Raw genomic sequence first — 25,362 nt, 5'->3', positions numbered from 1 at the left:
GGGTCAATTCAGAATATCAAATCTACCTATCAGCTTGTCTTTTGAGGACAAACTCACAGGGTATGAGGACAAACTCACAGGGTTTGAGGACAAACTCACAGGGTTGCTGGACTCTGAAATATAATAGAATAATAATTCCAGTTTCATGATTTATTTACATGAATTTTTGGAACTAGTGAGTTGTGTAGCAGTGTGATGTTGTTGCCTCATCATTCATTCATTCATTCATTCATTTTCTACCGCTTATCTGAACTACCTCGGGTCACGGGGAGCCTGTGCCTATCTCAGGCGTCATCGGGCATCAAGGCAGGATACACCCTGGACGGAGTGCCAACCCATCGCAGGGCACACACACACACACACACACACACACTCTCATTCACTCACGCAATCACACACTAGGGACAATTTTCCAGAGATGCCAATCAACCTACCATGCATGTCTTTGGACCGGGGGAGGAAACCGGAATACCCGGAGGAAACCCCCGAGGCACGGGGAGAACATGCAAACTCCACACACACAAGACGGAGGCGGGAATCGAACCCCCAACCCTGGAGGGGTGAGGCAAATGTGCTAAACACTAAGCCACCGTGCCCCCTTGCCTCATCATATTAATTCAATTAAATTCAATTCAAGTTTATTTGTATAGCGCTTTTTACAATGGACATTGTCTCAAAGCAGATTTACAGAACATAAATATAGGACAGAAGATAAACATAAGGAGTAATATAAAGAATTTATATAATAAAAATTCAAAATATATATAGTTCACAGTGTGTATGTATTTATGTATATGTATTTATCCCCAATGAGCAAGTCTGAGGTGACTCAGACTCATAAAAACTACACATATTAATGTGTATGTAGATTATACATCATTTGTGTTCCAGACATTAATCAGAGACCTTAGTTAATTCATTAATTTAGGATTGTCCTGAAATGATGGTGCAGTCACGGTACAATACTCTTGACATTTCACAAAAAAAAAAAAAAAAAGCACTCTATATTTGTAGATCTCACATCTCGACCCAAGTGCTCAGTATATTAATGAGAGATTCCTGAATTTAGAAGGACATCTTGTCTTTTAGTGTCCCCTCGAGAAGCTAAAGAAATAGACACACGACTGCCACTCCAGCAGGATTGATTCTGACTTTGCTCTCATCTAAAGGAAAAACAGCAGGATCTTAATGCATCAGCTGGGACTTTCCGATGCTGTCCAGCACTATATTTATCATCACGGCAATTAATGTTTGAGTCATGAGCAGTTAATTTAATTTGCAGGGTTAAAACTGAGTTATTGTCCCGATAACAGCCGAATTTGGTTAAATAGTTCAACAAATCATCATCTGACTCAGGGGTATTTGATGATCCGGTGATGTATTTATCAAACAAATGAACGGGACGCCCTCGTCCCTGACGCGCACCACTAATGAGGGGATACGTGACCCGGACATTTTTATAAGTGAGGAATAAACGAATGATATTCATAGTTATTAGTGAAGAGAAGAGTCCAACCCTGTGAGGATCCTGAGTCATCTAGAGATTGTACCACCTCCAGTTGTGTTCTGCTTCATGAAGATTTCGGACGTTCAAAGACAATTTACCGACTCCATGTGTTGTTTAAGGACAACAACCTCCTCATCAACACACAATTATCAGACTGTATCTGACTGTAGAAAGAACATTATTCATAATAACACACTGGTGTTTATAACAGTTTATAATCACACCCTTCAGTGTCACCCAAATGAGGATGAGGTTCACTTTTGAGTCTGGTTCCTCTCAAGGTTTCTTCCTCTTCCGTCTAAAGGAGTTTTTCCTCACCAGTCACCTCAGTCACCTCAGGCTTGTTCATTAGGGATAAATACAAACACATTTAAATAGAAGTCTAATATTAATCTTGAACTTTTGTATAATATTAATCTGCAAAGCACTATAAAAATAAAATACAATTGAATTGAATTGATGGGGGGCACGGTGGCTTAGTGGTTAGCACGTTCGCCTCACACCTCCAGGGTTGGGGGTTCGATTCCCGCCTCCGCCTTGTGTGTGTGGAGTTCGCATGTTCTCCCCGTGCCTCGGGGGTTTCCTCCGGGTACTCCGGTTTCCTCCACCGGTCCAAAGACATGCATGGTAGGTTGATTGGCATCTCTGGAAAATTGTCCGTAATGTGTGAGTGCGTGAGTGAATGAGTGTGTGTGTGTGTATGTGCCCTGTGATGGGTTGGCACTCCGTCCAGGGTGTATCCTGCCTTGATGCCCGATGACGCCTGAGATAGGCACAGGCTCCCGGTGACCCGAGGTAGTTCGGATAAGCGGTAGAAGATGAGAGAGAGAGTATGTATTTATTTGCGTATTATATAAGCCAATAGAATTTTGGACTTTTTTTTTACAAAATGTTTTTTTCTCACAGCATGTTGTAAAAATTGACCAGTTAGTGTTAACACTTATATACTCACTCAATAATGTGCTTATTAAAATCAAGCCACAGCCAGTGAAATTTCTTGAAATAGAAGTGTGTGTGTGTGTGTGTGTGTGTGTGCGTGTGTGTGTGTGTGTGTGTGTGTGTGTGTGTGGTTCGGAGGATGAACTGGTAGAAGATGGCTAATTGGACATTTTTGCTAAGCACAGTCATTTGGTAAAATGTGAAACCCTCAGGATGTGGTTTCTGCCAACAGATAATTAGCAAACAACTTTCCTTAATTTCTCTCTAATATCTATTCCATTAAGCTCTGATCATCACAAAATGAATCCAGAATAATTATCCTCACACGTCTTCAAACTCTCTCTATGCAATATCTAAGTTATCGGTTTTCTTTTGTTTTCTTTTGTCTTTTCGGTTTCCTTCATAAAAAGTGTGCCTCGAGAGCTTGAGTTCAAACACAGCCTCATGTAGAGAAAGTGGACGAGGAAGTAGGAAGTAGGAAGTAGGAAGTGAAGTTTCATAAACATTTTTTTAACACACTGCTGTTGAGTTCTGAATTCTGAACTCAGTTTACATGATAGCTAATCTGATGGAGGACATGGGAAGGTAATAAGTAAGAAAAACAACAGTCACTGGTAAAATTAGTAACATGACAAGCTAAAGATCTAAAATGTGATTAGTAATTTTTCTGTGGTACAAGAGGAATAAAACACTCTGGAATATTCTGTCCTTGATATTTCAATTCAATTCACTCTCTCACTCACTCACTCACTCATTTTCTACCCCTTATCCGAACTACCTCGGGTCACGGGGAGCCTGTGCCTATCTCAGGCGTCATCGGGCATCAAGGCAGGATACACCCTGGACGGAGTGCCAACCCATCACAGGGCACACACACACACTCTCATTCACTCACGCACTCACACACTACGGACAATTTTCCAGAGATGCCAATCAACCTACCATGCATGTCTTTGGACCGGGGGAGGAAACCGGAGTACCCGGAGGAAACCCCCGAGGCACAGGGAGAACTTGCATAAATACACGCTCACTACACTTAATATACACTGATTAGACTTAACATTATGACCACCATTCTAATATTGTGTTGGTCCCCCTTTTGCTTCTACAGTAATTTGAGCTACAGTAGCTCGTTTGTTAGACACGTGCATCAGTGAGCCTTGGCCGCACATGACCCTGTTCACCATTGTTCCTTCATTGGACCCCTTTTGATAGATACTGACCACTGCAGACCGGGAACATACTACAAGATCTTCAGTTCTGGAGATGCTCTGACCCAGTCGTCTAGCCATGACAATTTGGCCCCTGTCAACCTCACTCATATCCTTACGCTTGCCCATTTTTCCTGCTTCTAACACATCAACTTTGAAGGCCAAATGTTCACCTCCTGCCTAATATATGAAGAGATAATCAGTGTTATTCACTTCACCTGCTAGTGATCGTAATGTTATGTCTGATCGGTGTACAGTCACTTAGGATGACTTTCACTCCTGACACAGGATTAACATCAGCACATATCATGGAGCTTCAGTTAACATTTATATCAAACATCAGAATTATGGGGGGAAAAAATCACAGATTGGGTTTATTGTAATCTTATAATCTTGTAATTAGTAATAAAGAAAATGGACTAGATTTGAGATATTTTTAACTTATTTTTAACTAAGATAAAATAAAAAGGCTCTGAATTGTCATTTAGCATTTTTTTCGTAGTCCCAAAAAACAAAGAAAAACAAAACAAAAAAAAAAACAACAACAACAAATATTTGCTGGATTATCAACTGGATGTGAAGCTTCATTCATTCATTCTTTCACCTTCTACCGCTTATCCGAACTACCTCGGGTCACGGGGAGTCTGTGCCTATCTCAGGCGTCATCGGGCATCAAGGCAGGATACACCCTGGACGGAGTGCCAACCCATCACAGGGCACACACTCTTATTCACTCACGCAATCACACACTACGGACAATTTTTTCCAGAGATGCCAATCAACCTAACATGCATGTCTTTGGACCGGGGGAGGAAACCGGAGTACCTGGAGGAAACCCCTGAGGCACGGGGAGAACATGCAAACTCCACACACACAAGACGGAGGCGGGAATCGAACCCCCAACCCTGGAGGTGTGAGGCGAACGTGCTAACCACTAAGCCACCGTGCCCCCGGATGTGAAGCTTTGAAAACAAATTCTAGGTTAAAATAAAAACCCATTCTTAAAATTGTAATTTAGAAAGTTAAAGTTAAATCTTGTAAAATCTGGTGTCAATATACTGGATTCTTTAAGTCCGTAAAACATGATCCATTTACTTTGTCCAATATCAAGTCCTGAAATAAAACTCAAAACATAATGCTGAATCTAAATATCATCAAAAAAAACACTTTGTTTTCACGTCACCCAAATCACCTGAAAAAAGAAAAGATACATAAAGTTTGGGTCAGCTTCGTCCGTCCATCTTTAACAGCTCAGCAAAGTCGAGTGTTGAGCTGAAATCTGAAATGGAGACAAATTGGAACTAACGTCAAGTAGGTGTGAGACGGAGGCGTTTCTGCCAGACATGAAGCCTTCAGGCGCTTTGGATCGCCGTGCTGGAGTTAGACATCTGAAAGCATCTGACAGGGTTTGCGTGTACCGATCCTCCTCGCTCATTACTGTCTACAGGAACATGTTGTTCTTTATTTACTCCGTTATTAAGTACAAAATAAATACAGAGTGAAAAAAAAAAACTAAAGAGATGGAGTTTTTTTTTTTTTTTTTTTTTAGATGGAGAGGGAGTGAAGAGATAAAACTGAAAAAAAAGGATCTTTCATTAAAAATCAACAAATAATGCTTTTGTTTTATACATTATTAAACAATTAGAGCCTTAAATAAGATTTCTTAATTTTGTTTTTGTCGTGTTCATGTTAATCATGGAACGTCTCGACGGTGGTGGTTAATATGAAGCTTGTATTAAAGTAAACACTCAGGACTTTGTGGAGTTTCATCAAGATTTCTGTTTTTCCTCTAGAAAACCTGGGGCAAAATATCTATAGAAAATTTCCCCGAATATCTTCAAAGTAAATGCTGATATCAAACCCGTTTCTGCTCTCTGAGATGCCCCTAGTGTTTGTTTACAATTGTCTAAAATGTGGAAGTTAAATTCTGTGTAAGAGGGAGTAACACACATCTCACACTGAGCACAGGGTCAGCCATGATACATCACTCTCTGGAGCAGAGATTGATAAGGGCCTTGTTCAAGGGCCCAAGTGCAAGTGACGTGACATACGGCTAAGTATGGTGACCTGCGTTTAACCCTTCCAAAGTGGGCAGCCCGGGGAGCAGTTGGGCGGGTTCGGTGGCTTGCTCAACCTCAGTCGTGGCCGGCCCGAGACTCGACCCCACAACCTTAGGGTTAGGAGTCAGACTCTCTAACCATTAGGCCACGACTTCCCAGTGTTAGCTTGGCAGTACTGGCGCTTGAACGCTGCTCCTCCAATCAACAAGCCAGAACCTTAACCACTTCACCCAACACTGCCCCAAACGTAGGCTGCACTAAGCAAAGGACGGTTAAGAAATAAATAAAAAATAATAATATTAGAAAATGGTATTTTATGGACATTTTTACTAAGATAATATTTCTAAATATGAATGATTTAGAAACAGTTCAAACCACAATGGCTTCTGTATTTGTAAGTTTTGCCAAACTATAAAGTCATGCTAGCAATAACTAGCTTGCTAACCAATAGAGTAACATCATGACGCTACTCGAGCTTAAGCTACATCAAACCTGGATGTAGATTCCATATTGTACTGCGGCTACTGACATTTTTAATTCATTTTAATTTATTTATATATGTTTTTTTTTAAAGGATCAGGATCAAATCTCTGTGCCTTCTGGGTATCTTCTGCAACAGTCTACAGTCATATCGACTTGATCCCACAGACGTTCCAAGGATAAGAAATTTCACTTGAGCTAATAAACTAATGAAATGGCTCCTGAGATGAAGAAAGGTACTACCCTGAGGGAAAATGTCGCAGGGGAAGTTGATTAGACTGCATCACTGTTCTGCAGCATTACCCAAATCTCTTTTTTTTTTTTTTTGGAGCGCAACCATTTTCTTCTATCACCACCTAATAAATATAAAAGAAATAAAGAACATTGCTCTCTATGTCTTGTTGAACCAAATGAACCAGAATAATATCTTACCCCATGTGTCCTACATCCTGGTGGGACACAGTTGTTTCACCTCTCTGTCAACAGACGAGCTCCAGAAATAAAAGTTGTGCTAATGGACCAGTGAGACTGGAGCTTGTGCAGAAATGGTGGCTGTTGTGAGGGGTCAGTACTTGGGGTAAGGACACTTTGAAATAGAGCTTAATACCTCACTGGTAAACTAAGAGACACTGGTAGATGTAAAAAAAAAAATAAATGTCTGAAGGTAATTGAACAGTTTGGACTTTGATATATTTCACATATATCATAGAATAGAAGCCTTTATTTTCTCACAAACTTTTTGCATATCCAAATTTTGGAGGTTGGGGGCAGAGCACTGGGCCAGTCACGGTACAGGACTCCTGGAACAGAAAGGGGTAAGGGCCTTGCTCAACAGTGACAGTTTGGTAGTGCTGGGGCTTGAACTCTGATCCTACTTGAAACACCACAGAGTCTTAACCTATTGCACCACCACTGCCTTCTGTTGTGTTTTTGGATTGTGGAAATATTCAGTTTTTATTTACAGCATTTGGCACATGTCCGTATCCAGAGTGACTTACTTTTATCTCATTTAGACAACAAGCAGTTGTAAGTTAAGAGCCTTGGTTAAGGGCCCAGCAGTGGCAGCTTGGCAGTTCTGGGATTGGGATTTATCCTCACAACATTTCATATGTCCAAAATCGCACGTTTGCCTCACACCTCCAGGGTTGGGGGTTCGATTCCCGCCTCCACCTTGTGTGTGTGGAGTTTGCATGTTCTCCCCGTGCCTCGGGGGTTTCCTCCGGGTACTCCGGTTTCCTCCCCCGGTCCAAAGACATGCATGGTAGGTTGATTGGCATCTCTGGAAAATTGTCCGTAGTGTGTGATTGCGTGAGTGAATGAGAGTGTGTGTGCCCTGTGATGGGTTGGCACTCCGTCCAGGGTGTATCCTGCCTTGATGCCCAATGACGCCTGAGATAGGCACAGGCTCCCCGTGACCCGAGGTGGTTCGGATAAGCGGTAGAAAATGAATGAATGAATGAATGAATGAATGAATGAATGAATGAAAAAATCTTATATTTAGAAAAAGAAGATTTTATTTATCACATCTACTATAGCACTGTGATATCCCAGCTTAGAGAGTTGGGGTCAAAACACAGTGTCAGCCATGAAACAGCACCCCAGAAGCACAGAAAGTTAAGCTAAAGGGCCCAACAGTGGCAGCTTGGCAGTGCTAAGGCTTAAACTCCCGACGTTCTGATCAGTAACCCAGAACCCTAACCATTTGAGCCCTATAAATGGCATTAGGTAGACACTTTTATACACACTGCCTTAGTCTTTATGGGTGAAAACACCCTGATGGTTCACACTGGTTCACTAAGTCACAAACTCTTTGGGGAGGTAATATAGCAAAAAAAAAAAGTTAATTCCACCACCATAGAGCCAGAACAGAGAAGAGTCTCGATGTCTAGTGGACCTTCCCTGCACCCTTGAGCGATAGTGGTTCCAGTCGAGAAGGTGATACTGGAGGATCTGAGGTAGGGGGCTTTGAGCTAAGAGGGTGCTTTTGCTTCGCTTTTGTCTTTGTAGGCAAACATCAGTTTTCTGATGGAAGCCAGTGGAGGAAGCGTAGCAGAACTTCCCAACAGGGATTTGATGAGAACTTAGGATCAGTCTACACAGAGATGAGGCTCAAACCTGAGACCTTGAAGCTATGAATGAATAAATGAATGTATGAATGAAAGTGAAAATGAAAATGAAAGCTTGTGGAATACAAGCTAATACTTTTGGACAAATGTGTAAATCAAATGAAAATGTTGCTTCTAAGTTTTGTATAAAAAAAAAAAAAAAAAAAAAAAAAAAAAAAGGCTAAATCCAGGACACCATTTGGAGAAAACTACAGCAGAGACGTTCTCTATTATACACGAGACATCTTTAAAAAAGTAAAGCATCAGAAAACTTTTTCAAGCTTCAATATTTACCAAATATTCCAGATTTCTTTCCCTCTACAAAGCACAATAACTACAAGACCGGTGCGTGGTACAATTATGGGTGATTTATTTTAAATTTCTTGCTACATTCTTCGTAATTCGGGACGTCGGACGTGATGTGACGTGATGTGACATGACGGCGAAATGACTTGCTCAGTTTTGACAGCTTTCAGAACGAACCTGTATTTAATATAATTACAAATTCAGTCAAAAAGGGTTTGAGGGCAAAGAGAGAGAGAGAGAGAGAGAGAGAGAGAAATACTTACAAATAAAAATAGGCGATAAACACCGTATCCGATCATAAATTAAAATTAATAAGTGGCCTTTTCATCTCATTTAAACTTGGAGGTTTTTTTTTTTGGATACATTTCATATTAATCTTATAACCATACTGAGTAAAAAGTAAATACATGTATCAATGAAATGTATCACACGACAATTCTCAACGAAAACCATCAGAAAATGATCAGGATGTTTAGATGAACAAAAGTACAAGATCTTTGCTTATTTGTTATAATATGGAGAAAGAAAAAAAAAAAAAACCAACACATCACTATGTGTTGAGATCTGTAATAAACCTATGAATGATATTATTAGGAAACAACATCCATGGATCAATTATATGAAATAGCAAAATATATGCATATTTTTATATATATACTGTATATAGCATTGCAAACAGAACAGGAAGGTTTGCTTTAAAATTTAATGTATGGAAAGAGACACCATTTTTTTAAACAAGGTCCTTATATAGACGGTCCTGATCTTTCCAAATGTCATCACAGGTCATGTGTCAAATCTTCAACAACAACAACAAAAAAATTTTTTTCTCAAGTTCCCTAAAAAAAACAAATAAAAAAAAAAAAAAAACAAAGTGTTCCAAGTGATGCCAGCTTGGCAACTGCTGAAATGTCTTTTCTCTTCATGGCCCATTTTTTTTTTTTTTTTTTTTTTTGGAAGTCTCTGAGGCAGTTTCTAGAGTTGGGTTCTAGTCCAGCTGTTCTTGTTTTATCCTGTTAGTCTGGAGTCCTCGCTGAGATCGCCGCAGTTCTCGCCGCAGGACGTACTCGCTGAACTGAGACGAGTCGACCCCACCGCCGCAGGAGCCCACGATCTCGAAGCCGCGCTGCTGTAGTCGCTCCAGGACCTGCAACCGAAGAGACAGGGTTAAAGACAAACACCATTACATGGACACCGACATGCTAAAAGAAAAACTTTTACACATCCAACCACCTTTAGAGAAACAGTCCATCAGATAAATACACACTATTGTATATGTGTGCACTGAAACACCGAAAAACCTCAACTATTAAATAATGGGCCTCCATGGTTCGGGTTCAATTTTGAAGCTATTTGAAGAAACTGAACAAAAGTAACGACACGTAACACAGTGATTGATACTGATTTGTTTATCCGAATCGTGAATCGTTTGAATACTAAACATGTCTATTTAGAAAAGTATTGCAATGCGATCTTTTTGAAGTTTCTAAATGTCAAGCATCTGTTGCAATTTTTCCTACTTGGAAATAAGCTCCGCCCCCATTCGTAATGTAGCGGCACATCTCTGCCGCCTCTCCTTTAAAGGAAGCTCACAGAAGTTTGAACAAGGATGGTCAATAATCCTCTTCATTGCACTTTTCTTTGCAGAAGGACACTAAACTTGCAAACACCCCCTTTAATAGAAAGTGCAGTGACATAAACGTCGCTCGGTTAAGCTTTTTCCATTGGTTAATGATATTTAGTAAGAATTTATTCTCAATTGTGAGACCTGATACAGGAGTTACCATTAGTTGAGTACAGTATGTGCTTTTATATGAGTGTGTATGTGTCTTTGTGTGATGTCTATGTCCTTGTGGGTCCACAATCATCACATTCCATCAAAAGGCCTCAGGGAGTCGAGCCTGTGCAGCATGGAAGCACAAAATCTCAGAGCCTAAACCTCCACCCCCTCAAACCTCCAGTCGCTCCAGGCTCCCTGCAACCCCCCTGCCAAACTACAAAGGTCTCGCTCCTCTGCATCACCCTCCAGACACACACACACACACACACACACACACACACATCCTGGCTCCATTAGGTCCAGATACAGCATCCATTGCGGGCTCACTTTAATAACCAAACAGGATTAGAGGCTGTGCCTGAGGACTACCTACCAGCATATGTGTGTGTGTGTGAGTGTGTGTGTGTGTGTGTGTGTGTTTGTGTGCACGCATGTGGTTATTTGCTGCTGGTGTTAATTTCACATCTCAGTCCCTTGGATACAGATGAAGGCAATATTTTAAAAAAAAAAAAAAAAAGAAAAAAAAAAAAAACACAATTAAATTAACAATCAACATTATGGTTAAAAAAAAAAAAAAAAAAACCTTGTGAACCTAATACTCTTTTACCAATTTACATCCAGTAGAAAAATGTCCTCAAGCCAAACTGAATCTCTCTCCAAACTTCCTAATACAAAAAACTACTCTATTACTGTACATACTGAACAAACTTGAACAAATGTGGATTAAACAAAGAGGTTGAAAATCTGAATTCCCGACAGCACTTTTAACATTTAAATCCTAGTTAAAATAAAGCTTTTTGCTATAGCTAGCTCTGAGGTCATGTAGCTAATACTGACAGAGGTAATACATAGGTTTAAGCAAAAGTGTGACAAAACAGCTCAGGCTATTAGCAAACGTTAACTAGCTATGCTAAAATGTTGTAGCTTAGAGAGCGATGTTTCTCTAGACAGCGAAGTCTTAAGTTGATAAATAAATATTCTTTCCTAAATGCTTTATTTTTTTTTTTTCCAATTTCCAACTTCTTTAATACAAGAAAATCATTTTCATCAACAGAGAAAGTAAAATGTTAATGCAGCCATCTTGCGAAAACGTCCATAACAATTCTACTCTTATTTGATGAAGTCATTTCTAACTGACCCATGAATGAGTTAAATGAGATAACAGGAAGTAGCATCTTATTCTAGAAAGGTTTCCTGATTGAAGCCAAGCTCTTACTTGAACAGAGTTGAGATGGCAGTAGCCGTTTAGCGGGAAGCGGATGACGTGTGTGGAGTCGTGGTTCCAGCCGGCGTTCACCGAGTTGCACATGACGTCTCCGATCTCTGGGAAGATGTCCTCGATGAGGGCTTTGTCTCCGCTCAGTGTGATGCGTTCGCCCAGGTCAGGTGCCACACGTACCACAACGCACTCGCATGGACACGAGATTCGGTTGAGCTCCCGCTCGTGACGCCAGCGCTCAAGTTCTACCAGCATTGGCTGCAGCTGGAAATACCGTGCCTCCTCGTACAGCAGACTGAAATCCTGCAAGGAATCAAGGACAGACAAGATCAGCAATAACATCTTAGATGAACAAACAAAAGTCTTACAGCCTAATTAGAGCAACAAGACATTTTGTATAGCACACATCCAGCTAATGCCTGCCTAGTGCATGTTCTAAGGATGCTCCGTGCAGCTTGTTTGATAATTTAGGACGTCACATGTAAAATCACACAATAATGCACTATTCTACGCTGTTTTGCAGAGTAAATAATGTGAGTATATTGGTCACTTGGAAACTTCCAAAAAAGAGGAGAATATTACCCTTCTAAATTCATACACTAGATAGTAGAGAACGTAATAGCTTAAATAGTGCTGTATGTCATTTGGGATATGGCCAAGGTCATTTTGATCAAAGCATAAGCCGTGGTCTTACTATTCCGCATGCTTGTGTTTGTGGCTAAATGTAGGTTATGTCACGAATCATGTAAACAAAGTTAGCATGAAGGTAACCTAAGCTCAAGGATGGAAAGGTCAGTATTACTGAAGTAGCAAATGATCACTTTGTGCTGACGAGGTTACTTCTAGTCGTAAAACTAAGGTAGATGTAAATAACAAGCCAAAATGTTTACTGTTTCTATAGTAACTAAACATGTCAACGATGATGCTACACCCTGCTGGATGGGCGCAATTGTGTTCTCCTCAAGAGGTTCTGTCTGAAATCTATTTCTAGTTACAATCGGGGAGGTTCTAGAGGCGGGGCCTGCTGAAATCTGATTGGCCCCTGATTGGCCCCCGTTCCATCAATCGTCGGCGAGAACAGCAACCGGAGAATTTTTCACAACGATCACAGATGCAATTCCACCCCCAAACAATTGGCGGCACTCGAGCGTTTAAAAAAGGAACGACTGCCGAAATGTATTTGCACCGTACTGAATACATTACTTTGTGTGCTTGAATGTACCCTGTACTTGGCCCCTGAATGTAACATGTGGCCCCTTAATGGCCCCTGTTACAGAAAAATCCTAGAACCGCCACTGGTTACAATAAATGTCAATGCTATAAAACGTCTACGGAATATGTAAGTTCCCCGTATCGCTTATGTTGCAGCGTCTCGAAATAATCCTTTCCTTTATTTATTTCTTTGCTCTCTTGACATAATTTAGGAACAACAATCCTTCTCCTTGCAGATTTAACGTAACACTGGACACTCCTTCCGAAAACCTCCTCGTAGAAAACTTCACTACATCGAGTCTATATAACTATTATAACCTGTTTCTTCGCTCTCACTTACACAACGTGTTTACAATAGATCATGTAAGAAATCGCTGTTTCTATTCAAAATGATAACAAATGAGAACAAGGCCTCATATAAACCTGCGATTTGCTTTGCAGCTGGAACTACTAACCAATCACGTAAGCCAATTAATCCAATCAGCAATAGAGACTCACAGACATGCTTTGCAAAAACACATGAAAACCAGACATGAAAACCACTAAGGGGGTAATTGTAAGGTGATTAAACGACAACCAAATAGCCAGGAACTCTCCACGAATTTCTGAATAAAATGTAGCCTTTCTGTGAACCGGAGCCACTCTGGAGTCTTAGCTTATTTTAGCTGACATAGTTTCCCCATGGACAGACCATCAGATAATGGGATTATTTGTTTTCTCCCAAGGCAAATTTGTAATTAAGGGCCAAATGACACACAAGAGCAGGCCAATGGAATGCAAATGCGTTTTATGGCCAGAACAAAGGCAGTAATGTGCACGTCTGATTACAGAACACTTGTGCATCAATGCATGCATATTGTTTCAATGGCTATGTTCTGTTCAGCAAATTCCGGACCACAAAAGCTTGTTCTTGCCATCTGTGCATCGTGCTCGGTAGATTGTAACGTCTGACATCAGCTACCGTCGTAATGGCTGCATCCATCAGCGGAAGGAAAGCTTTAGATAATGTATATGATGGGGACACTTCATTGACCCCAGATCTCATTCCTTCTATCTCTCTCTGTCTCTCTCTCTCTCACTCACTTTAAAGTCGTCAGGGATGAGGAGCTTGGACGTCCTGAGGAAGTTGAGGATGTAGCGGAACATGTGACCGTCTCTGTCGATGAAGTAGTGCTGCTTCAGGCTGTCCAGAACAATGGGCTCTGTGCCATCAAAAAGACGGCCAATTCTGCTCACAAAGAGAGAGAGAGAGAGAGAGAGAGAGAGAGAGAGAGAGATTACTACATGATCTTAAAGAAATTCACCATTGCAATAATGAATGAATAACAGACTCAGGGCTTAAACGTCATCAGATGCTTATTTTTGGTAGTCAAGTTTGACAGAATTAAAAATACCTCTAATCAAGATATGTGTAGGTATTTTGTGCGATCTTTTGGTTGGTGTAGCAGGTGGGGTGGCCACCTCATAGCTGCAGGGTCCCGGGTTTAATCCTGAGCTTGGGTTGCTGTCTGAGCGCAGGTTTGAATGTCCTATGCTTGGAAGGATGTGTTTTCTTCCAGGTTCATTGGTTTGCTCGCAAAAACTCGCATTTGTGAGTCTAAGTTGCCCCTGGATTTGATCGAGTGTGTTAAAAACATTTGCAATGTTGCTTGTGATCTATCTATCTATCTATCTATCTATCTATCTATCTATCTATCTATCTATCTATCTATCTATCTATCTATCCATCCATCTATCCCATCCATCTATCCATCCATCCATCCATCCATGCATCCATCCATCCAACCATCTATCTATCCATCCATCCATCCATCCATCCATCTATCCCTCTATCTATCTATCTATTCCATCCATCCATCCATCCATCCATCCATCCAACCATCTATCCCATCTATCTATCTATCTATCTATCTATCTATCTATCTATCTATCTATCTATCTATCTATCTATCCATCCATCTATCCCATCCATCTATCCATCCATCCATCCATCCATGCATCCATCCATCCAACCATCTATCCCATCTATCCATCCATCCATCCATCTATCCCTCTATCTATCTATCTATCTATCTATCTATTCCATCCATCCATCCATCCATCCATCCATCCATCCATCCATCCATCCAACCATCTATCTATCTATCTATCTATCTATCTATCTATCTATCTATCTATCTATCTATCTATCTATCTATCTATCTATTCCATCCATCCATCCATCTATCTATCTATCTATCTATCTATCTATCTATCTATCTATCTATCTATCTATTCCATCCATCCATCCATCCATCCATCTATCCATCTTCACCTCCCGGAGTTCCTGCGATAGGATCCGGATTAATTACTGATACGAATGAATTAATGCATTCATTTTTTTTTCAGCATAGACTGATTGAGGTTGATGACCTGTTGCTGATTGAACTAAAAAAACAAAAAAAAAACTTGACCACAGAGACAAAACCAACAAAACTCCAATGAATATGTAACACAGTGAGTTTCTAACTGTGCATTCTCTCTGCCAGTTTGGTATTGGTCTTTATGTACAAATGATCCAGCCCTGCCAGTGGCGCTATTAAAATTTCATGTCTAAAGGAAGAACAATGCTCACTGCATAGTGCTGACAGCATGGACTACTTAAAGCAATGCAGGAGTTGCTGCAAGTACATAACCTAGTGCTGGAACGTGAGGAAGATGAAGCAGTAGGGGCAGTCGTAGCTCAGTGGTTGAGATATTTGGAAGGTTGTAAGATCAAAGCCCAGGTCCACAAAGCTACCAATGGTTAGCTGTATAAACAACATAAATGTAAGTAGCTCTGGATAAGGACATATGCCAAATGCCAAAAATGCATATACCATATTGACAACAATACAAAGGAAAAGAAATAAGATGAATATGGCACTATGAAATGAAGCAATTTGGTTGATAATGGTGACTTGCAATGTGTTTATTTGTGGAGTTCAACTGGACTTTCCTTTTCCACCAGCAGAATATCATTGCAGTTTGTGTTTTTTTTAGTCCTGTGTTGGCAAGAACTAGCTTGTTTTATACATTCCACTACATTTAATGTAACTATAAATGGATATAGATGAGATTCTTAATTTAATAATTGGCAAACTCGACCCGGGGGCACGGCGGCTTGGTGGTCAGCACGTTCGCCTCACACCTCCAGGGTTGGGGGTTCGATTCCCGCCTCCGCCTTGTGTGTGTGGAGTTTGCATGTTCGCCCCGTGCCTCGGGGGTTTCCTCCGGGTACTCCGGTTTCCTCCCCCGGTCCAAAGACATGCATGATAGGATGATTGGCATCTCTGGAAAAAATTGTCCGTAGTGTGTGAGTGAATGAGTGTGTGTGTGCCCTGCGATGGGTTGGCACTCCGTCCAGGGTGTATCCTGCCTTGATGCCCGATGACGCCTGAGGTAGTTCGGATAAGCGGTAGAAAATGAGTGAGCAAACTCGACCCACGTGACAACCCTATCTGTCTCCCTTCAATGGCTCCCTGTATCCACAGACATCAAATTTAAGGCCTTGATGCGCTGTCTTGAACATCACCCCTTACCTCAATACACTCCTTGAGGTTTATCTTCCCTTCCGCATCCTTCATCAACTCAGTTAATAACCAATGATTGGTAGTGCCCACTCAGGAAAACATGAGGTCCCTTTTCAGAACTTTCAAAATAACTGTCCCTTAGTGGTAGAGCGAAATTCCAACCTCAATCCAAACAGCAGTATCTGTCACTATTTTCAAAAAAACAAGGTGACACTATGAAGTTGAAGGTGGCGCTAGGATACTAAGCAATTTGGTTGATGATGGTGCGATGGCAAGTAGCAGCTCAAATGAATAAGGTTCTCGGTTACTGATCGCAAAGTTAAGGGTTCAAGCTCCAACACTGCCAAGCTGCTACCATCGGGCCCTTGAGAAAATAACCCTCTCTAGGCTAAAGGTGTGCTGTGTCATGGCTGACCCTGCATTTTAACCCCAACTTCCAATGATTGGATATACAAAGAAAAAAATTTCAATGTGCTTCTTCTGAGAACAAACCCCTAACACGTCCATATAGCTTATGTCTGCTGGAATTTTGCTGTGCTTATTGTTGCTACACTAGTAAACAGTTTACTGCTCATTGTTTCCTTTACTCCACTGTCCTGTTGTTCTCTGTGTATTTGTACTGGATTTCTCTCACAGTATTGTATTTTTGCACTTTATGTACAGTATGATTTCTTGTGTAGTGTTCCTGGAAAAACAATATTTCTTTCCAGGGTATACAAACTACGTAGAAGCATGGTAATAAAACCCACTTGACTTTGCTTACTTAACTATGAAGGAATATACCAACAATACTAAAAAAAAATCTGTTGTTACAGAAAAAAAAAAAAAAATCTGATTAAACTGGTAGACCTTCAGCGTGAAGGGGGTACAAGGGCCATCTGGTTGAGGAAGTGGCCCCTGGCCTCAGCGCTGGTCTTGCGGTCTGGCCTGAGCGCTCCGGCTCCCAGCCTCCAGATGGAACTCGTATCCTGCGGCCTGCTACGGCTGCACACAATCTCCTTTTTGTTTGTGTAGAAATGTTTTCTGTGGGTTAAAACATTTCCAGCAAAAACTAACAGGCATACCAAAAAAACCTCAGCTGATGGTTTTGGATGGAGTGGAAACAATTTACAAAAAAGACTATTATACTGCCTTATGGCTTTAATAGCAATTTAGACATTTTAGCCAGTTACTGTCGTTCCTAGTGCTGTAGTTTTTACAGCGCTAATACCAAGTCTAGCTGCTGGTTGAAATGCAAGAATGATTTAAAATATAATTGATGAACTGTCTTCCACAAGTCACCTTCAAATGGTATGATGTTGAGCATCGATTGTCCAGGCCGTATGTGTGAGAGAACGCCATCGTGTCTGATAAATGTGTTTTGACATGGTGCTACAGTAAGATGACGTCAAGCCGACAGAGAGTTAATGAGAGAGACGAGAGAATGCACTGTATCCATCTCATATGCGAATCATCCCATGCTCTAAAAAAGAATATTTACCCCTTTGGTAAGTGAGTGTGACTCAAGTGAGTGTGAGAGATAGCAACAGATAGCAACCACGCATGCCATTAGCATTGTGATGTAAATGATAAACCCAACTGAAGAAGAAGACTTTATTTGACATATATACATTACAGTACAGTCTAACTTTAACTTCTTCACATATCACAGCTCAGGATGTTGTGAAGAACCTTGCTCAAGGGCACAACAGTACCAGCTTGGTGTTGCTGGGGTTTAAACCCTACCTTCCCATCAACCACCAAGAGCCACCGCCACCAGTGTAGAAAACTCTTAATATAAAAAAACACTAGAGCCTCACCGGGGGCACGGTGGCTTAGTGGTTAGCACGTTCGCCTCACACCTCCAGAGTTGGGGGTTCGACTCCCACCTCCACATTGTGTGTGTGGAGTTTGCATGTTCTCCCGGTCCAAAGACATGCATGGTAGGTTGATTGGTATCTCTGTGTGTGAGTGTGTGAGTGAATGAGAGTGTGTGTGTCTGCGATGGGTTGGCACTCCGTCCAGGGTGTATCCTGCCTTGATGCCCGATGACGCCTGAGATAGGCACAGGCTCACCGTGACCCGAGGTAGTTCAGATAAGTGGTAGAAAATGAATGAATGAATGAATGGAGCCTCACCTGGACTCAGGGTACTTGGTGAGTGTGGCGAGGCTGCTGGTGTACATGTGGCCGCCCACATCGATGTGCACGGGCGCGTTGGACTTGGTGAGTTGTGCTGGCGTCGGGATGCCCTGATTACTGAGAGGAGACGCTGGAGACCTGGTGATCATCGGCCTGGACATGTTGGAGCGGTTGTCCTTTTGAACACACAAACAACAGGAAAACAATTTAGTTCAATAGGTGCTGAAGTAAACCAACATAAATTTCACAGGAATAGTGATAGGGTTTGAAGAAACACTGAGAGATTTGTTGCACTGTAGATCAGAAAGTCATGTGTTATAGTCCCAACACTGCCAAGCTTCTACCCCTGGGCCCTTGAGCAAGGCCCCGTGTCAAGTGTCAAGCAACATATTTGCTGTACAGTTCTGTCGCAGACGTGCTGATGCGGTCTAGGACACAGAGTGACTGGCTACCATCATTAAACACGAACAAATCTTGAATCAACACAGTGATGACTCAGCAGAGTTACTTTTACCAAACCAAAGTGGATGATCTTCCACATAAATCCCCCACCCCACCGCACCCCCCAAGTGTTTTACCTCTCTCTTATACCACATCGGCTTTCTGCCAGTGCTAGAAAATTCAACTGAATAAAGAACGACGTTGTAATTTTTTACCCTTTATCGCTATGCTTTAATGCTGTGGAAAATCCCACTCATTCTCACTTATGCTATAACAGCAATAAATATTTAAACATTTGTTTTCTTTCCAGCTTCTCTTTAATTCTCTCATAAATTTAGTAAGGGGAAAAAAACAAAACAAAACGTTGCTTAATGTGATAGAGAGAAAGCAGAAAGAATTCGTTTTATTAGCGATAAGCTACAAAACACAGACACAGAAGACTCCTTATATACAGTAAATAGAAACGTTACGCAAAAAATATAGAGCGGCCATCATATCAGTTCACGCTTATGTTTTTACTATGGAAACGATACTATAGAATCGATGCATCGGAATAAACTGAATGAATATTAATGTACGACCCATGCATTGCCTTTGGCGCTGATTTCTGAAATGATTTATTTCCTTTTAACGTAACAGAGGTAAGTTGTACGTTATCCTGTGCAGAACCGAACAAAGACAAAAATGCAGTGATCTCTCCGTGTTTCTTACCGCGAGATCTGTCACGTTAATCAGAGCAGATGCTGAGAAAGACCTCCATGTCTGAGGTGTCCCTGACCCACTTCTAAATACGCAGCTACATTAGCGACACGATGAATAAAGACACTTTTCAGGTCACTTTGCCTCTCTTTGTAGTGCAGCTACTCTCTTTATATTTACTACAAAAAAAAATAAAAAAATCACAGAGCTTCCATATTTTTGATATTTCATATGTTCGGTGGTGTCATTTTCACACCTTCGTTCCTCCCTCTTTACCAATTAAGCCTGCCTCAGAGTGAAGGCCTTCAGCGAGCATGGCTCCATTTGCATTGCATTTGTGCTGCTGCTGATAAGAAAGAGCTCCATCAGACGCCATGCATCGCTTAAGAAATGTAGTGTGTGTGTGTGTGTGAGAGAGAGAGAGAGAGAGAGAGAGAGAGAGAGAGAGAAAGAGCGAAAGATCAGGAGAGTTTGCCAGCGACGCCTCAGGGGGACACACTGCTGCTCTTCAAAACACAGACCTGAGTTAAGCTGCAGGAACAAGGAATAGGATCACACTCACTACGCAGATAATGTGTTTCTTCACCATTTCACTTATATCCTGCACTCCTACTGTGTGTGCATGGTGTGAGAGACAGAGCGAGAGAGAGAGAGAGAGAGAGAGAGAGAGAGAGAGAGAGAGAGAGAGAGAGAGAGACGACATAGACAGGTAGAGCGTGAAGTAGGAGACACTGTCACACAAGTTATTAAGTGAGGAACACTGCTTAATGTTCAGGACACCGGTGTTTTACATCCTACACTTTCACAGTTCCTTAACCAGGATCTGTTTATTCATCTTTACTAACCGATTTATCTTGCTCAAGGTCGTGGTGTATCCAGAGCATGTCACGGGGACATGAGATTGCATGAGCCTGGATTACACCTTGGACTGGACAGGGACAGGGAAAAGGACAGTCGATCACAAGGTCACCACGAACACACACCTTCACATTCATCTACACCTCAGGGCAATTCCGAGTAGCCAAAATCTCCCCATAGGCATGTTCTTGGACAGTGGAACGAAAGCGGACAACATTTCATAAGGACACGTGAAAATTTTATTGACACACGAATAAAACGGAGAACAATCAAGGCAGAATATTGTGTCCCGAGTAACTTATGTTAGCTACAATATTAACAGTTACACATGCAGTAAGTAGTTATTATGATTAGTATGCATTTTAAATGTATCAGTAATGAGCAAGCCAGAGTGACTCCCTGAGACATGAGGAAGAAACTTTAAGAGGAACCAGACTCATCTTCATCTGAATAAAGGATCAGAACCAGCAATATCAGGAAATACCGTATGGAAAATAAAGTTGATTTATTGACCAGTATTTAAGATCTAAACTGAGGTGTAAACCTTAGGCTTCCTTACAGCACAAGAACGATTCAATATTTGATGATCCGAATGAATCAGCTACGACTCGTTATGATTCAATTCAAAGCCTCGGTTTTGTGCTGTTCCTCTTCCAGTGCTGATGAAGTAGAGATCATTTAATATTCTAGTTATACATCATTAAAAATTTCTAACGTACCAGTTGTCTTCCATATTAGAATAACAAATCTGAAAAAAAAATGGCATTATTATTATTATTATTATTATTATTATTATTATTATTATTGTGTAGTTCTTTCTTTTTATAGCAGAAATATGTCCGTAAATGTAAAATACACAATAATAAAATCAAACAGATATTTCTACAGGAACAATTTACACAGTTTACTTCTATGGCACGTTTAAAGTCATATACAAAAATGCACATTGGAAATATTTCTAAAATAGAAATAGAATTAGCTGTACAGTAGGGGAACAATACATAGAAAATGTAAAAGTGAATTTATTTATCTATTTATTTTTTTTAATTATATTTTTTATTATATATAATAAAGCGGTAGAAGATGAATATACATATATATATATATATATATATATATATATATATATATATATATATATATGTATATTCATCTTCTACCGCTTATCCGAACTACCTCGGGTCACGGGGAGCCTGTGCCTATCTCAGGCGTCATCGGGCATCAAGGCAGGATACACCCTGGACGGAGTGCCAACCCATCACAGGGCACACACACACACTCGCATTCACTCACACAATCACACACTACGGACAATTTTCCAGAGATGCCAATCAACCTACCATGCATGTCTTTGGACCGGGGGAGGAAACCGGAGTACCCGGAGGAAACCCCCGAGGCACGGGGAGAACATGCAAACTCCACACACACAAGGCGGAGGCGGGAATCGAACCCCCAACCCTGGAGGTGTGAGGCGAACGTGCTAACCACTTTTTTAATTAATTAATTTATTTATTTTTAATTAATAATTTTTTTCCCCATTACATTTTTTTTTTTTAGTCAGTTTTTAAATTGTGAATCGGTCAAAAAAATCCAATTGTTTCACCCTTAGTATTAATAATGCATTTGGTCATTTGGTTCTAATTGGACATTTTTTTCACAAAAGATGTTTAAGTGAATAAAGTGCAGAAATTAGAATATGTGCTGTGCAGAAATCTGGCTGAGGCAGTGGGCGCTGTGTTTAATCATCGATGTGGTGACGTTTTCGCTGAAGAAATGATAAATAAGAATTTGGAGAAGGAGTCTTCAGTGCCAGTGTGTTAAAATAAAAGAAGTTTTCCATGCAGGAATAAACAATGATGAGGACAGAGGATAAGGAGCAGGAACAGGAACTAACTCATGTGGAGTATGCGTCTGTCCTAATGTAAGTCTCTCCTGTAGAAATACGGATATATTTTGCTGTGCGGTTTACAAATACCGTCATATACTGTACCACAGCCCTTTAAATCTTCTCCATTTTCCCCCAAATCTCTTCTGAGTAAATAGACATCTGAAGGAAATGAAGATTAAAATGAAATCAAAAGTTCATCCAAGAATATTCTCAATATGAGATGAGTCATTTCTTCAAAATCAATAAAAAATGTCTCGAGGGGGAAAAGATGACTCAGAGAGAGGTATTGTTTACTACCCGATTGTATAGGAACCTGCAGGGAATATAAGATGTCGGACAAAAACGTAAAGATTCAGCAGAACAAAAGTATAATCTGGTTAAAAAAAGGGGACGAAGATGTGCAACCTGATGCTTTTAGCTGCCTTTTGTCATCACTTATCTGAGGATGAAGATTGTCTTCCTGAGCTTAATAATCTTACTACAAAAGCTGTGCACTCCGTAAATTGTACGTAAATTATCACTATTAATTTTAGGGGTGAAGAAAAACTCCCTGAGACTCCCTGAGATATGAGGAAGAAACTTTAAGAGGAACCAGACTCATCTTCATCTGAATGAAGGATTAGATCCATCAATAGCAGAAGATACTATACAGAAAGAAAAAATAGATTTATTGACAAGTATTTATGATCTGAATGATTCAATGATCCGAATGAATCAGCTACGACTCGTTATGAGTCAATTCAAAGCCTCAGTTTTGTGCTGTTCCTCTTCCAGTGTTGATGAAACAGAGATCGTTTAATATCAGAGTTACAGCCTAATCATCTCATCTGACGTCTAGTTATACATCATTTAAGAATTTCTAACATACCAGTTGGCTTCCATATTAGAATAACAAATCTGAATTTGATTCTTTTTGAAAATTAGGAAGAAACCTTTAGAGGAACCAGACTCATCTTCATCTAAATGACGGATGAGAACCATCAATATCAGAAGATACCATGAAAAAAAAATAAATAAATAATATATATATATATATATATATATATATATATATATATATATATATATATATATATATATATACAATTATAATGAAATATATAATGTACAATTATTTAGTACAGATTTGCTCGCAGCAGTACAGTTGCTTAAACAAACAAACAAACAAACAAACAAACAAATAAATAAATAAACTGTTATAGATTCAAGAATAGATGCTTGTTACATTATAAAACAGTTTTAAGAATAAACAAATTTAATAATGTATTTATTGTAAATCGACAAATGTATAACGTATTCATTAATAATAAATATTTATTGTAGTCATAAATTCTGAATAAATAAATATTTCTTTCTTTCTTTATTTATTTATTATAAATCTTTTTAATATATTACAAAAAAAAACCTGAAAAAAAAAATAATAATAAATTCTAGAAGTTACCTCAGATGCAAAAACCCGGCAAATAAAATAAATCAGATTTCAATTCCTTCTTGGTTCTAGTGGTGTTGATCTAAAAATCTCCTCTAACAAACTTCTCTCAGGCTGATAAAGTATTAACAGAGCTCCAGCAGAGATCCACCCAAGGGGAAGTAACAAGAAAAAGTCGATGATTGTGTTATAAACAGAAATGTAACTGAGTGCCGGATTGTTCGGTACACATTCTACACACTCAGGTGATTCTCCTCATCCAAATCAGTGCAGGAAAGTTTTTACCTCCTTTATTACGTCTGGTGCTTCAACCTCAGTCAGAACAACTATATTGTTACATCATATCATGTATCATATATAGGGATGTGGTCGCCTAGTGGTTGGGGTGTTGGACTACCAATCGGAAGGTTGTGAGTTCGGTTCCTACGTCCACCAAGCTGCCACTGCTGGGTTGTATAAAAGCATGTCCTTAATGCTCAGTTGTATAAAAATGAGATAAAATGTAAGTCGCTCTGTATAATGGTGTCTGCTAGATGCTCACTCACTCACTCACTCATTTTCTACCGCTTATCCGAACTACCTCGGGTCACGGGGAGCCTGTGCCTGTCTCAGGGGTCATCGGGCATCAAGGCAGGATACACCCTGGATGGAGTGCCAACCCATCGCAGGGCACACACACACACACTCTCATTCACTCACGCAATCACACACTACGGACAATTTTCCAGAGATGCCAATCAACCTACCATGCATGTCTTTGGACCGGGGGAGGAAACCGGAGTACCCGGAGGAAACCCCCGAGGCACGGGGAGAACATGCAAACTCCACACACACAAGGCGGAGGCGGGAATCAAACCCCCAACCCTGGAGGTGTGAGGCGAACGTGCTAACCACTAAGCCATCTGGGTTAGTGCCCCCCTGCTAAATGCTATAAATGTAAATATCACTGTTTTATTCTCCGTTCTGATTGGTCAGAATGGGGTCATTTTTTATTACTCCAGCTCTGACAGCTGTTCCAGCTGCAAATCACAGGTTCATTGTAATCAAGATAAAATTATATTTTATACCTGGATTTCTACTTCTACTGCTATTACTACTGCTCTAACTACTACTGCTCTTACTTTGTCTCTTACTTCTACTATTACTTCTACTACTACTACGAATAAGAATAGTCCAGCTCGTTCACTCAGTGTGCTTTTTAGAATCGTCTCAGGAAAGATGAAACAAACAAACCCCATTGTTCCACATCAGGAACAAACCCTAAGAACTATATTGTGTTCTCACTCACTCACTCATCTTCTACCGCTTATCCGAACTACCTCGGGTCACGGGGAGCCTGTGCCTATCTCAGGCGTCATCGGGCATCAAGGCAGGATACACCCTGGACAGAGTGCCAACCCATCGCAGGGCGCACACACACACACACTCTCATTCACTCACACAATCACTATTGTGTTCTGTATATATATATTTATATATACTTTTTTAAAGAAACGAGCACGGCAGTTCTACAACGCTAAAGTGTGCTGCTTCGGTGGCAGAACTGGGATCGGTGTATCG

The 25,362-nt window shown here is 40.5% G+C and overlaps 1 protein-coding gene across 1 annotated transcript in view; it reads right to left on the bottom strand.

Annotated features, from left to right (window-relative positions):
• Positions 1 to 8,655: 8,655 nt before the first annotated feature.
• Positions 8,656 to 25,362, bottom strand: part of LOC132848015 (BTB/POZ domain-containing protein KCTD1) — a 19,438-nt gene continuing 2,731 nt past the window's right edge. The window contains exons 2-5 of the mRNA XM_060873525.1: positions 18,485 to 18,663; positions 13,900 to 14,044; positions 11,602 to 11,907; positions 8,656 to 9,752 (exon numbers count right to left, since the gene is read on the bottom strand). Coding sequence (XP_060729508.1) covers positions 9,594 to 9,752; positions 11,602 to 11,907; positions 13,900 to 14,044; positions 18,485 to 18,663 — 789 coding nt within the window. The 3' untranslated portion in view covers positions 8,656 to 9,593. The remainder of the gene's footprint in view (positions 9,753 to 11,601; positions 11,908 to 13,899; positions 14,045 to 18,484; positions 18,664 to 25,362) is intronic.

The sequence above is a fragment of the Tachysurus vachellii genome, chromosome 7, assembly GCF_030014155.1.
Source record: "Tachysurus vachellii isolate PV-2020 chromosome 7, HZAU_Pvac_v1, whole genome shotgun sequence".
Taxonomy (NCBI): domain Eukaryota; kingdom Metazoa; phylum Chordata; class Actinopteri; order Siluriformes; family Bagridae; genus Tachysurus; species Tachysurus vachellii.
This window is presented reverse-complemented; position numbering and strand designations above follow the sequence as displayed.